The 15000-nt window shown below is 39.4% G+C and overlaps 2 protein-coding genes across 2 annotated transcripts in view; one reads left to right on the top strand and one right to left on the bottom strand.

Annotated features, from left to right (window-relative positions):
• The window catches only part of LOC143302170 (collagenase 3-like), a 20359-nt gene extending 17123 nt beyond the window's left edge, over positions 1–3236 (top strand). Inside the window, exons 11-12 of the mRNA XM_076616709.1 lie at positions 665–772; positions 1661–3236. Coding sequence (XP_076472824.1) covers positions 665–772; positions 1661–1742 — 190 coding nt within the window. The 3' untranslated portion in view covers positions 1743–3236. The remainder of the gene's footprint in view (positions 1–664; positions 773–1660) is intronic.
• Positions 3237–6480: 3244 nt separating this feature from the next.
• LOC143302171 (uncharacterized) overlaps positions 6481–15000 on the bottom strand; it is a 9892-nt gene continuing 1372 nt past the window's right edge. Inside the window, exons 3-7 of the mRNA XM_076616710.1 lie at positions 14573–14644; positions 13601–13673; positions 9574–9650; positions 8268–8331; positions 6481–7248 (exon numbers count right to left, since the gene is read on the bottom strand). Coding sequence (XP_076472825.1) covers positions 7183–7248; positions 8268–8331; positions 9574–9650; positions 13601–13673; positions 14573–14644 — 352 coding nt within the window. The 3' untranslated portion in view covers positions 6481–7182. The remainder of the gene's footprint in view (positions 7249–8267; positions 8332–9573; positions 9651–13600; positions 13674–14572; positions 14645–15000) is intronic.

Here is a 15000-nt window from a genome sequence, read left to right as displayed (position 1 = left end):
ACAATACTTTGATCTAATAGGGAAATAGACATTTTCGCCATCTAGGGATGACTGGACTGTACTGACCGAATCCATCCTTATTCTGTTGTGTGCGTCTAGTGTTTCTTTGTATTTTAGGCGTGTCCATTCTTGTCTGGTAATGATTATACGCTGACTGTTTGCTAGTGTGTGTGTGTGTGTGTGTGTGCTATTTTGTCCTATGGGTTTTCTCAGTACTCGTGTTGTCTCTTGTCCTTCGAGTTCATCACCATTTTATCTTCTGACTTCATCAGTCTTCAGACGGATCTGCAGCCTGTTTGTTTTCTTGTTGTTTGTTCTTCCACCGCGGAACGCAGTGACCCCTCCTTGAGCTTCTGATACTGTTCTTCCACCACTGCTGATAGTGACACACCATCGCCTTCTTCCTTTGGTTCTTTCATTTGTTATTGCCCACTGTCCTCTTTTCATTGTACTCAGTGCATTCTCCCGCGAGGGGTTCAAATGTATGCGCAGTGTGGATGGGGTGGGGTGGGGTACTGGTGGTTATGTGTGTTTGTGGGGGGGTGGGGTATGACTCTGTGTGTTTTTGTGTGTGTTTGTGTGTGTGTGTGTGTTCGTACAATGTCTGTGCTCGCGTGGATCTTCATTGCAGTTCTTTATTTTATTTTATTTTTGTCTCGTGCAGTCACATCGTCCTGGACTCGTTCCGGCGTGCGCTGCCCGGAGGAAGGCGGGAGGGTTATCCCCCCTGGATGCGGCCTGCCTGCTACAGCAGGATGTACAGCAACTCTGGGTAAATTACTTCCCTTCCTTTCCTTTTTCTGCCGCACGGTCAATAGTTATCTTCACAAGTAAGATATACCCACCTGAAGCAGTGAATAGTATCACTGAAGGGTAACGTGTACGATGGTAGTCAGATGTTTCCCATGTATGGTAGGTGATTGTTGCTGTACTGTTGGGAGGGGTTGTTTGGGCAGCTGTTCCTTCACCTGTGGGGGTCAAGGTTAGTTGTTCTGCAGGGGTGAGACAGGGGGAAGGGGTAAGGATGGAGGCTGGGGGTGATACATGGATTTTGTTCACCTGTGGGGGTAGGGGTTTATTGTTCTACTGGGAGGTCCTTTGGGCAGATTAAAAAACAAACAGTTATTAAATCGTATAAGAACAAAAGCATATTGACAAAGGCCAGGATGGAAAGTAAACACAGAAGAAAAAAAGAAAAAAGAAAAGATCCACAACAGGAAGAAAAAATAGAGAAATAGATTAAGACTTAATAGGACAGACTAATTATCATTGCATCAGAAAGTGGTCCTAGCATGTTATGGATGCTTCCTCATTGGCAGAGTGCGGAAAACAGTCTACCTCAGTATAAATGTCGTGAATGTGTTCATCATCATTGTTGTTATCACTGTAATGTATCATATAGTAAGTGGAAAGAAACATTCTTTTTATTACTGAAAAAACAGGGGCGGGGCTGGGGGGAAGCAAAACATTTAGGCAAACGTTTACCTGTGGGGTCGGGGTTTGTTGTCACGGTTGTTTTTGTTCTGTTTGTTTTTTTCTCTCCAGGTGTTGGGATTCAGTGTTTTGTGCGCAATTACTGTGTACAGAAATACCGTTCCATGAATACATTCACAGGCGGGGAATTTAACCCATTTTTTTTTTCCATTCATTTCTGTTTCAGAACCACAAATGTCCAGAACTTCCATCTTACCTGGTGTGTCGCTGCACTGAATCTGCTTCTGCTGGTGCTCACCAAGTACTGACGTCATGCAATTCTGTGCATGTTTCATCAAGAACTGTGATATTGGGGCTCTTTTGAGCTTCAAAGTAAATTATGCTGAGTGTGGTTTTAAAAACCGCGTATCTATTTATTTATTTCAAATATTGTTTCACTTCGTAATTTTTATATCAGCCGATCTTTGTTCAGGAAATTGTATCATTTTGCATTGAGTGCAATGTTCAGTGAATGATTGAAGATTTGTATGGTTTCTTTTTTTTCTTTCTCAATGTGTTCAACAAAAATATTTATTCTTTACACAGTTCTTGGATAAGATGAATTCCTCTTAAAGCTGGCGTCGATTGAAAAGGAAACAACTAAATCAATAATTAATGAAGAAACCAGATGAGTGTGCTGAGTTAACTCCCTTCGATGGTATGAGGAAATAACTTTTGTTGCCAAGGTCCAGTGAAAAAACCATTACAAAGAAATTATCTCCCGTGCCTACAAATCTTTGTTTTCACTCGCACTACAATGTGTTGACTATCTTTATGCAAAAATGAAATAAAAAGCGGTGCATTATGATTCCAGAATATGGCTGAACTCAAGTTTGATTTCGCAAAACTTAAAAGCACAATCAAAGAAACATGTACTGTATCTATTTTGTAAATAAATGAATATTTTAATCAGATTTGAGAACAGGACAAATAAAAAGTTGCTAGCTTGGGTATAAAAGTTTTAAGAACTGTCATGTGTAAAGAATATAAACCAAGAAAATTTCATACATTTCCCAGTATTTGTTTTATTTTTATTTGTCAGTTTTCCTACCTTATCCTGATTACATGAAGACTGTTGTAAGTGGTCTACACACCTCATGTCTTAAATGGACAACATTTTATTGTATGCATCACCGTGGTGACTGAAAACAAAAGAAAGGTGAACCAGGTGTCAGGTTCACCTGATTTATAACAAAGTCCACAGTCATACCTTATGGACAACAGCCATACTGTGACTGTGGAATTACACACACCATGTAAAATCTCCAATTGTAACTTACAATACCAGAAAATAAATTCTGAAACGTGTATTATAAAGATAATTAAAACCAAATGTCACGCCTGTTGGTAGAAAATTTGTTATATGGCCTTCTATTTGTAAAAAAAAAAAAAAATCCCAACATAATTCATTATGGAAATGATTGTGGTTTTTAACCAATGAGCAAACTTGCAGTTAAACATCTCAGGTTTCTTAACTGTTTTGGGGATTTCTTGTCTGCGTCGACGATCAGTATTCAATGGTATGGCCTCTCTTAGTCTGGATACATACAGCACAAACATTCCTTCACTCACAATTCACATAAAAGGAAAAGATCTATTGTGTGTATCCATTTACCAGATGCTGTACCAACAAATCCTTGTAGAAAAGTACCAAAGATTCCTTTACTCACAATTCACATAAAAGGAAAAGATCTATTGTATGTATCCATTTACCAGATGCTGTACCAACAAATCCTTGTAGAAAAGTACCAAAGATTTCTTTACTCACAATTCACATAAAAGGAAAAGATCTATTGTATGTATCCATTTACCAGAGATGCTGTACCAACAAACCTTTGTAGAAAAGTACCAAAGATTTCTTTACTCAGAATTCCAATTAAAGGAAACTTCCCATTATACTTATCCAGTTATAAGAGAATCTGTACCAAGGATCCTTGTGGAAAAGCACCAAGGATTACTGTACTCACAATTCTGATTAAAGGAAACTTTCCATTGTACTTATCCAATTATAGGAGAATCTGAACCAATGAAACTCTGTGCATTTCAAAGACTACCCAAAGCCAGCAAGGCACGATGAGATAATCTGCACAACAGACCTCTGACATATCTGTGTGTATGTCTGTGTGTTCTCACCATTCACTTCCAACCAAGAGAATACAATCATGTTTTTTTAACACGGCACTCTTCTCTTCTGCTCATGATCCCTGCCTCACAATCTGTTGAGAGAAAACAGCGAAACACATCCCGCAAGAGATCTTTTCATCTCATCACAGAAATCCATTAAAAATACAGGTTGTGAAATTGTGTTGTATTGCACTTTCAGTTCATAGTGGAATATTATGTGCATGTGCCAAAAACATGATTTCATCAGTATTATATTTATAAGATCACAGTGGAATATGTGTATGCCTATATATTGTTGTGCTGAAAATATCATTTCATGAGCGTTACTCTTTCACTTCCAAACGGAACATGCGCAAGTACCATAATTTTGTGATAATATTTGTCATTCTGTATTGACTGAATTTTCATTGCATATGTTTGTGATGAGTTTTTTTTCTCTCATCCTGTATTGATTGAATTTTCAATCATTAAAATTGTAATTGTCATATTGTATTGATTGATTTTTCATTGCATATGCTTGTGATGAGGTTTTTTTTCTTCTCATGATGTATTGATTGAATTTCCAATCATTAAAAGTTTAATTTCTGAGCACATCTGTATATTAGTAGTATATACAGTTTAAGTGGTTGAATGTGTATTTGTTTGTATATGAAAGAGAGAGAGAGAGAGAGAGAGAGAGAGAGAGAGAGAGAAATTCACCATGTTAAAAGTGTGAAACATGGTCTCATTTACAGCCTTTTTTTCACCTGCTTGTATGATTTATTGATCACAGGTAATCTTATGAATTATTGATCACAGGTAATTATATAATCATTGATAATTGATAATTGTATTTTACACACACACACAAAGATGTGTGTATATATATATATATATATATATATATATATATATATATATATATATATATATATAAAACATCTAATGTTGATTATCCATCATGTTTTATGACACCACAGCTGTAAAAATTATTGATAAGTGGTCAAGTCTTATAAATATCAGACTGTCTAAATTACTGATCCGCAGTCATGTTTCATTATTACCTTGTAACTTATTGATTTGCCATCATGTTTTATGATTACATAGCTGTATCAATTACTGGTTTGTAGTTAGGTCTGATAATCAATTACTAAGCTGTACAACTTATTGATCTGCAATGTCATTTTCGAATTACCTGGCTGCATAAACCATTGACATGGAATTTCAGTTGATTGCATATTTATTCATGTGTCATTCTCTGGGATTGTACAGAGAACAAAAGTGGGGAGAGAGAGAGAGAAAGGGAGAGAGAGGGAGAGAGAGTGAGTGAGAGAGAGAGAGAGAGAGAGAGAGAGAGAGTGGGAGAGAGAGAGAGAGAGAGAAGCAATAATTCATTTGTGGGTTGCACCAATAAACACCTTGTGAAGTAAACTCTGAGCCTCTGTGTGTGTGTGAGTGTGTGAGTGTGTGTGTGTGTGTGTGTGTGTGTGTGTGTGTGTGTGTGAATCTTTGTAAGCATGAAAGCTTGTGTGTATGGATGAGTTGTACTTTGGTGCACAGATATATTCAAGTGTGTATGAAACAACACTGCACATAAAATACAGAGAAAGAGAGAGAGTTTGACAAAAAGAGACAGAGAGAAAGTTTCACCTTCGCAAGGAGGCGTCACAACATTGGGACAAATATATATACGCTACACCACATCTGATGGGCAGATGTGTGACATCTGATAGGCAGATGCGCGACAGCAGCATAACCCAATGTGCTAGTCAGGCATTGAGTGCAAGCATATATATTTCTGTACCTATCAGAGTGGATTTCTTCTCAAGATTTTTTTCCAGAGCACAGTACTTTTGTTGCCCTGGGTTCTTTTTCAGTGTGCCAAATGTGTGCTGCACTGGAGAGAAAGAGCAAGTGAAAAGTTTTATGTACGTATGTTAAAAATGGCATTGTGTGTATCTCTGAGAGAGACTGAGAGTTAAAGGGGGGTATGTGTGCGTGTGCGTGCATGTATGAGTGAGAGAGAGAGAGAGAGAGAGAGAGAGAGAGAGACAGAGAGAAAGAATTCTTCATATTCAAGGATTACAAATAAGCACTTAGAGAAAGAGAGAATGAATAGATTCCAGAACAGGAAGTGATTATTGTTTTCCTAACAACATCATTACATATTAATTTTGTTAGACATGCATTAATGGTATTTCAAAATGAATGAACCAAACACAGGTCAGTTTTGTCTTATCTACCTTTTATTGTAACATGTAACTTCATTTATCAGTAGCAGTATTTTGTTCATTCAAATAGGTAACAAAAGCATTAACCAAGCACACACACGCACACACACACACACACACACACACCACACCACACCACACACATTATGCCAAAATGAAAAAAACAAACTCCAAAACCCCTTAAAAACAAAAAACAAAACCCATGACACACGTATCAACAAGAACAAAGTCTACACAGACATAGATTACAGTGTGACATTTCAACCTAATCTTTTAATTGTGATTATTGTCTGCATATGTTTGTAATAACTGTACATGACGTTTATATCAACTTGGCTTTTTTATGCCATTTTTAAGTAATCATTGTACAACGCTTCCTATGTGTTAAACACCTCAAACGAATTTTTCTTTGTGGAGATAATTAATATTCTGTAAAGATGTGTATGATGATTCCACAAGACCACATAGAGGGGCAAGACAACCCAGTTGTTCTTGTCTTGAAGAATCCTCATCTCCATGGGACTATCGGAGGCTATTTCAGAATAAACACTATCCCCAGCTTCTGGACTTATGTGCAGAAATTTCCCCTTTTCTATCACTCTCTTCGTTTCTGACCTTTCCCTTCTGTTGCCTCTACCTTTGTTTCTGCCCTGCAGGTCCACTCACCAATATATTATTTTCCTGAAGGCCTTTAAACACTGTGTCTCTTTTTCTGGACTTGATAATTGGACATTCTTACTGTTTCTGCCCTGCAGGTCCACTCACCAATATATATTTTTTTTTCCAGAAGGCCTTTAAACACTGTGTCTCTTTTTCTGGACTTGATAACTGGGCATTCTTACTGTGGGCGGCGCTCTCAGAGTAGCGACATGCTTTCCCTGGGGAAAGAGCAGCCCAAATTTCACACAAGAGAAATCTGTTGTGATAAGAGAGTAATACAATACAATGCAATACAATACAATATGTTCTATTTTTTTTCTGCCTGGGATGTGTTTAGGTGACAGTTGACAATTTTTGGTTTTGTTTGCCTGTTATCGTATATCTATATCTGTATAATGTATGATTATTTTTACCTTCAGGTTTGTCTGGGGTTTTTTCTTTTTTTAATCCTTTGACAAAAAATTTACAGAATGGTCAACAACAGAGGCATGTCGTATGTTTATGTGAGTGAATTTGACTGTGCTTGTGCCTAATTTTCTTTTTTTATTTAGGGGGCTGGGAGGGGCAGGGAGGGGGCGGAGGGGGCGTGGGGGGAATAGGGGGGGTGTTCATCAGGCGCTATGCAGGATCAATATCTACAGTTTTTCAGACCTGGCAAGGGCCCCAGGTGGTTGGCTGAGCAGAAAGCAACAATGGTTCCAAGACACAAGAGTCCTCATTTCAGCATGTCAAAGTTCAGGTGGAGCTCCTTCTCCATTGGCTCCAAAAGAAGAGGATGATGCTGAAACACAGGATAACACATATTAAAAATAATGATGATAATAATAATCATAATAATATCAATAATAATAACTATAACAATAATAATAATAATAATGGCAATGAAAATGATAACAACAACAATAATGATAATAACAATTATGATAATAACACATGTAAAAATAATAATTATTATATTTATAATATTGATGCTAATAATAATAATAAAGTATTCATATAGCAATAAATCTGGTGCAGCATCAAATCAAAGCTCTTTTCACACCAGTCATTCGCTTGCATGTGTATCTCTCATCCTGACTGGTGAAAGACAAAATGAATGTTACAAAAACAAAAATGGAGAAGCCACTAACGTCGTGACAATATGCTCTTAAATCACATAGAATGTACAGCTTTAGAGTATTGAACAGAAGCATCTCTCTCCCTCTCTCTTTCTCTCTCTCTCTCTCTCATACATACACACTTGCTAACACACACACACACATGCACTCTTTGAATATATTCACTGACACATACACACTCACACACATACATACACACTCACACATACATGATCAGTCACACACACACACTCACATATATAATAATAATAATAATAATGATAATGATAATAATAATAATAATAATGGTATTTATATAGCACTGAATCTTGTGCAGAGACAAATCAAAGTGCTTTCACATCAGTCATTCACAAGCATGCATAACTCTAAAACTGGAGAAACTGAAGACAAGGAAGAGGCAGGGAAGGGAGGCTATTTTGGGAAGAGGTGGGTTTTAAGGCCAGACTTGAAAGAGCCGAGTGTGGAGATCTGACGAAGCGAAAGAGGAAGTTCATTCCAACTGCAAGGTCCAGAGACAAAAACACTCACATACAAACACATTCACAGATATATTCAAAGTACAATCACAATCGGTCATTGGAACCAAAGTCATAAACAAGCAGAGAAAAAACCTGACAGCCTCAAACACAGATGGGTTGACATTCCACACACAGCACCATCCATTTTCAGTTCTGCTGTTTACCTTTGCTGGAGTCTTCCCAAAGTCCTGGAGGAATGTTTTTTCATCTTGCAACTTTTGCAGCTCTCTGGAACAGAACCGGAACAAATGTGTGAATCAATAATACACACTCACCTCCTTCTTTGAAAAAACACAAAGCCCAAACATATGCCTTCATAAAAAAATATGAAAACAAATGAAGATAAAATTACAAAAAGAGGAAACACTTTTATTACTTTTTATTTTCACTACCTATTTATTTATCCATTTTATCTATTCTATTTTTTTTATCACAGCAGATTTCTATGAGTAAAATTCTGGCTTAAAAAAGTGGTGGCGCGGCACTGTGGCGACATGCTCTCTTTGGGGAAAGCAGCCTGAATTTGAAACAGAGAAATCTGTTGTGACAAAAAAGTAATACATCACAACATGTTTACCTTTCTTTAGCTCATTTACATCTCTTTTGGTTTTTCTTTTCATATCGATTTGATAAACCATATGAATATCATCAGCACTTGATTTTCAATACATTTCAAGCCCAGTGTTTGTTCCCAGGCCACCCAAAGGTTATTTCACTCATTCCGGACGAATAGTTATTTCCCTTGCTTTTCCCTACAGACGACCCATTTGTTAGGGTTAGGAAAAAAATCACAAAAAATACAAAACATAAAGTAACTGAATGAAACTCATTGAATTTGACCCACTGACCCCTCTCCTCAAGTCGTGTGAATGTGCACACCCCTCCCTCTTCACTGCTTTCAGAAGCTGAATTACTATCAGTACCTACTTGCTGGTAGCTTTCTTCACTGCAGATACTTTCTTCAACGTCTTGATCATCCTTGTCGATGTCGAAAACCTTCAGTTTGAAGCATATCAATCACTTCAGCAGTGGTAAAAGCCGCTGTCGTGATCTAGTTTGTTCCAAAAATTTCCACTTGTATTACCTGCGACGCCATTTTCGATATGTATGCAGATTAGCTTGTTGTGTGGGGTCCTGAACTCACTGGCTCACTGTGGTGTGTGTTGTTACAGAATCTCATGAAGAAACTTTCCAATCGACCCTTGACACATTCGCAATGCCTGGTGTAGCTGCGATTGTCATGCTGGCCCATGAGGAAAACGTGGGAAAAAATTTTAATTGTCAAAACCACTATAGCATTCCGTCGTCCAGAACGCTACCTTATGTCCGGAACGTGATAGCGTTCCATTGTCCGGAATAAGTTAACTACAGAATAAAGTACACACACAAAAGACAGAAACAAGGGACGTTTGAAAATAAAATGAACAAAATAAAAAAGGAGATAACTCTCCATGAATGCAAATGAATTACTTCTCCTGGTTTTCCAATGTGGCGGTGAGAGAGGACTTGCGTTGCTCCAGCTGTTTCTTCATGTCTTCCAGACTGACCTGCACAACCAGCAACAAACATCATCTCCTTTGTTCATGGGCTGCCACTTCTCCATTCACTCGCATACATGAGAGGATTTTTACATGTATAACCATTTTCGCCATCACGATGTAGCCAGCCATACTCTGTTCTCAGGGTGGTGCATGCCGGGTATGTTCTTGTTTCCATAACCCGACAAGCGCTGACAAGGATTACAGGATCTTTTAATGTGCACATTTAATCTTCTGCATGCACATACACACGAAGGAAGTTCAGGCACTAGCAGGTCTGCACATAATTATGTTGACCTTGGAGACTGAAAAACATCTCCACCCTTTACCCACCGGGCAATCTGACCAGGATTGGAACCTGGGACCCTCAGATTCAAAGCCCAATGCTTTAACCTCTCGGCCTCCGCGCCAGTTGCAACAACTATACGATACAACATTCTTGTCTGTAAACTCACAGTTATTTGTCTTTTAGTTCAAGTACACTAGCTTTGAAGAAGTGCTGTTGCAGAAATAGTTTGGAGTTTTTTATTTCTGATCCAGCGTTCACCACTGATCCGGCGTTCACCACTGATCCGGCGTTCACCACTGATCCAGCGTTCACCACTGATCCGGTTCGATGCCCGATTCTGGCCCAGTGTTGTGTCCTTGGGAAAGGCACTTCACTCCAATTTTCTCACTACCCTCGGGTGTCAACAGGTACCTGACAGACTTCAACTGGGAAAGGCACTTCACTCCAATTTTCCTCACTACTCTCAGGTGTCAACAGGTACCTAACAGACTTCAACTGGGAAAGGCACTTCACTCCAATTTTCCTCACTACTCTCAGGTGTCAACAGGTACCTAACAGACTTCAACTGGGAAAGGCACTTCACTCCAATTTTCCTCACTACTCTCAAGTGTCAACAGGTACCTAACAGACTTCAACTGCGAAAGGTACTTCACTCCAATTTTCCTCACTACTCTCAGGTGTCAACAGGTACCTAACAGACTTCAACTGGGAAAGGCACTTCACTCCAATTTTCCTCACTACTCTCAGGTGTCAACAGGTACCTGACAGACTTCAACTGGGGAAGGTTAACTCACTCCAATTTTCCTCACTACTCTCAGGTGTCAACAGGTACCTAACAGACTTCAACTGGGGAAGGTTAACTCACTCCAATTTTCCTCACTACTCTCAGGTGTCAACAGGTACCTAACAGACTTCAACTGGGAAAGGCACTTCACTCCAATTTTCCTCACTACTCTCAGGTGTCAACAGGTACCTGACAGACTTCAACTGGGGAAGGTTAACTCACTCCAATTTTCCTCACTACTCTCAGGTGTCAACAGGTACCTAACAGACTTCAACTGGGAAAGGCACTTCACTCCAATTTTCCTCACTACTCTCAGGTGTCAACAGGTACCTGACAGACTTCAACTGGGAAAGGTTAACTCACTCCAATTTTCCTCACTACTCTCAGGTGTCAACAGGTACCTAACAGACTTCAACTGGGAAAGGCACTTCACTCCAATTTTCGTCACTACCCTCAGGTGTCAACAGGTACCTGACAGACTTCAACTGGGAAAGGTACTTCACTCCAATTTTCGTCACTACTCTCAGGTGTCAACAGGTACCTGACAGACTTCAACTGGGAAAGGTTAACTCACTCCAATTTTCCTCACTACCCTCAGGTGTCAACAGGTACCTGACAGACTTCAACTGGGAAAGGTTAACTCACTCCAATTTTCCTCACTACTCTCAGGTGTCAACAGGTACCTGACAGACTTCAACTGGGAAAGGTACTTCACTCCAATTTTCGTCACTACCCTCAGGTGTCAACAGGTACCTGACAGACTTCAACTGGGGAAGGTTAACTCACTCCAATTTTCATCACTACTCTCAGGTGTCAACAGGTACCTGACAGACTTCGACTGGAGAAGGTTAACTCACTCCGGACGAATAGTTCTCTCTCCCTTGCTTTCCCCTACACACGACCCATTTGTTAGGGTTAGGAAAAAAAATCACAAAAAATACAAAACATAAAGTAACTGAATGAAACTCACTGTACTTGACCCACTGACCCCTCTTCCCACTTCGTGTAAACACCCACCCCCCTCTCTCACCACTGCTCTCAGAAACTGAGTCACTAACAGTACCTTCTTGCTGGTTGCTTTCTTCACTGCAGATACTTTATTCAACATCATCATCCTCATCAGTGTCGAAACCTTCAGTTTGAAGCATTTCAACCACTTCAGCAGCGGTAAAAGCCACTGTCGTGATCTAGTTTGCTCCAAAAATTTCCACTTGTATCGCCTGCAACGCCATTTTCGATACATATGCAGATTAGCTTGTTGTGTGGGGTCCTGAACTCGCTGGCTCGCTGTGGAGTGTTTTTACAAAATCTCATGAAGAAACTTTCCATTCGACCCTTGACACTTCCGCAATGCCCGGTGTAGCTGCGATTGTTATGCTTCTACATGAGGAAAACATGGAAAAAGTTTTAACTGTCGAAACTGCTAAAGCGTTCCCTCGTCTGGAGTGAGTTAAAACGGCAAGAGGAGAGGATCGGGCCCCACCTCCCTTTGCTGGGCCGTAGGCACAGTGATTACTGAATTTACTGTCCTGATTGCCGTAAGAGGCTAAGGGACCATCAACCTCTTTTCACATCTAACATTAAACCTATAAGCACAACCACTATTAGAGCATGACCATTCAATAAATATGCATCTTGACAGCTTAAGTGATACAATTAATGTTGACTAGGTAAAAGAAACATTTCATTCAGATTGAGACAAGCTGTTTGCTTATCCTAACATTTCTGAGCATGGATACATTGTCACTGTTTGGCACAGACATACAATATGTGTGTGTGTGTGTGTGTGTGTGTGTGTGTGCGTGCATGTTTGAGCATATGTGTGTCCATGTGTGTGTGTGTGATTGTACCTTAATGTACATACTTTTTTAACTTACTCAAAACTTACTCGCCTTCAGATTATTTTTTTATTTGATTTTATTCTTTGCACATGTCAAACACTGAATTTCCCTTCCTGTGTATAAGCAATAAACAAGTCTTGAGTCTTGAGTCATGAGTGCGACCACCAGAAAACACTATCTGATGCGGTAACCTTAAAACCTACATCTTTCGCCCTCTCAAAGCTTTCTCTTTCCTGGATTCTTGTGGTTCTCTAGCTTTCTATCTACATGTATTTGTAAGTGTTGTCTTCCATCCCTTTGAATCATAGATACGTATAGGTGTGAATGACTTGTGTGAAAGTGATTTGATTAACCCCTGCACATGATTCAGCGCTATATAAATACTTCATTATTACTTGGCACATGCAGGTTAACTCTTTTCCAGCCATAAGTGACTTTAGTCAACTAAACAGTTCACCACCACAGGCGACTTAAAGTCGACATCAAAGGTTACGTTAAAGGGACCATTTTTCACATTGTAACAAATCTTGACAGCAATAGGAAACTGGGTCACCTTCCCCCTTTGACCAACTTTGAAGTGATGACGTCCACTGTGCTGTTCTGACACAAACCTATCCATGTAACTGACAGCATCTGTGTCTAAAATATTGGGTGCCAGAGAATGCTTTTCATGGTGGAAGAGTTAAAGTTAAACTGGTAAAGTTGCAGTCAACATTTTACCATCATAAGTAAAACATGATGAGCTGTGGTATTTGGTCCATGTGGGCTAAAGCATATTTTCCATCAGCAGTTTACCATCATAAAACAAACTGTCACACACACACACACACACACACACACACACACACACACACACACACATATACATATATATACACCATCATAAAACATCACACAAAAAACCCAAAACCCCCCAAAACAGAGGGCTAAGACAACTTAACCCCTAAACCTAGTGGTTGTCAATGTATGACACTGACAACTACACCTTGGAGCTGCTAAATCAATGCTGTGAATCTGTAAACAGGAGACAGTGGACACGACTTACTTTAGCTGCACTCAGATGATTGTAGTCGTGCTTGCGGGGTGGCACTCTTAGCGTCTCCAAGGATGCAGCAACCCTGCACACAGAGTCACTCAACAGTATGCATTCTGTCGCTCCAAGCCCGATGACATCACTAATGTCTGATTGTGAACTGACACTGCATGGTAAATATACATACATACACACAAACACACACACACACACATATATATATATATATATATTGTGTGTGTGTGTGTGTGTGTGTGTGTGTGTGTGTGTGTGTGTGTGTGTGTGTGTGTGTGTGTTTACCCAGGAGGGTCTGGGTTCAAATCCTGGTCTTGCCCATTCTCCCAAATTTGACTGGAAATTCAAACTGAGCATCAAACCGTTCAGGTAAGATGATCAACCATGGTCCTATCTGCAGCACACACTTTGTGCACTGAAACTGAAAGAGAATCTATGGCATCATGAGAGTTGTCCTCTAGCAAAGTTCTGAAGACAAAATCCAATCTAATAGGTACTGATATATTTTCATGTACGTATTCAAGGTATGACTAGCAATTTGGGTTATGCTGCTGGTCAGACATCTGCCTAGCAGATGTGGTGTAGGGCACATTCAGTTTCAGTTTCAGTAGCTCAAGGAGGCGTCACTGCGTTCGGACAAATCCATATACGCTACACCACATCTGCCAAGCAGATGCCTGACCAGCAGCGTAACCCAACGCGCTTAGTCAGGCCTTGAGAAAAAAAAAAATATATATATATATAGCACACATTGGTTTGTGCGAATGCAGCGACACCTCCAAGAGAAACTGAAACAGAAACAACTAACTGGGCTTGGGAGGTATGGAGGTATTCGGGAGGGGGCAGCAACTATTAGCAAAATCATTACAGTCATTTTGTCATAATCATCATTATATCATTTATTATACATGATACATGTAAGATTTTGTTACATTAAATAAAATGTGAAGACTACCATAATGTACTCACTGATTTCGGACTGTTAAAAAAGCATCGTGGACTTGTTTGTACAGGCCATCTGATACTTTGTGTGTGAGAAGCCTGCAACATACATTATACACATCATCATGTTTTACGTGTCACTGGATTTCATCTGCTATGATTTGCTCTCTTGGTTCCTATCAAAGGTTCACAACTCAATGCATTAAAAAAGAAAAAGAAAAAAGAAAAAAAAATATGTCTGATTTGTAGAAATTTGTAAAAAAAACATTTTCACCTGCCACACCAAACACCACCAACACACTTACACATACACATAAAAAGAAAAACAAAAGTATTCAACCCTAAAAGCTGTCACATATGAGCATGTACACTGACACATTCTCTGCTTTTCTTTATTGGAGAATTAATCCATGTAGTCTGTTTCAATTCTGAACTGGAATTCTGAAAATTCTGGA

This window comes from Babylonia areolata, chromosome 29 (assembly GCF_041734735.1).
Source record: "Babylonia areolata isolate BAREFJ2019XMU chromosome 29, ASM4173473v1, whole genome shotgun sequence".
In the NCBI taxonomy this organism is placed as follows: domain Eukaryota; kingdom Metazoa; phylum Mollusca; class Gastropoda; order Neogastropoda; family Buccinidae; genus Babylonia; species Babylonia areolata.
This window is presented reverse-complemented; position numbering and strand designations above follow the sequence as displayed.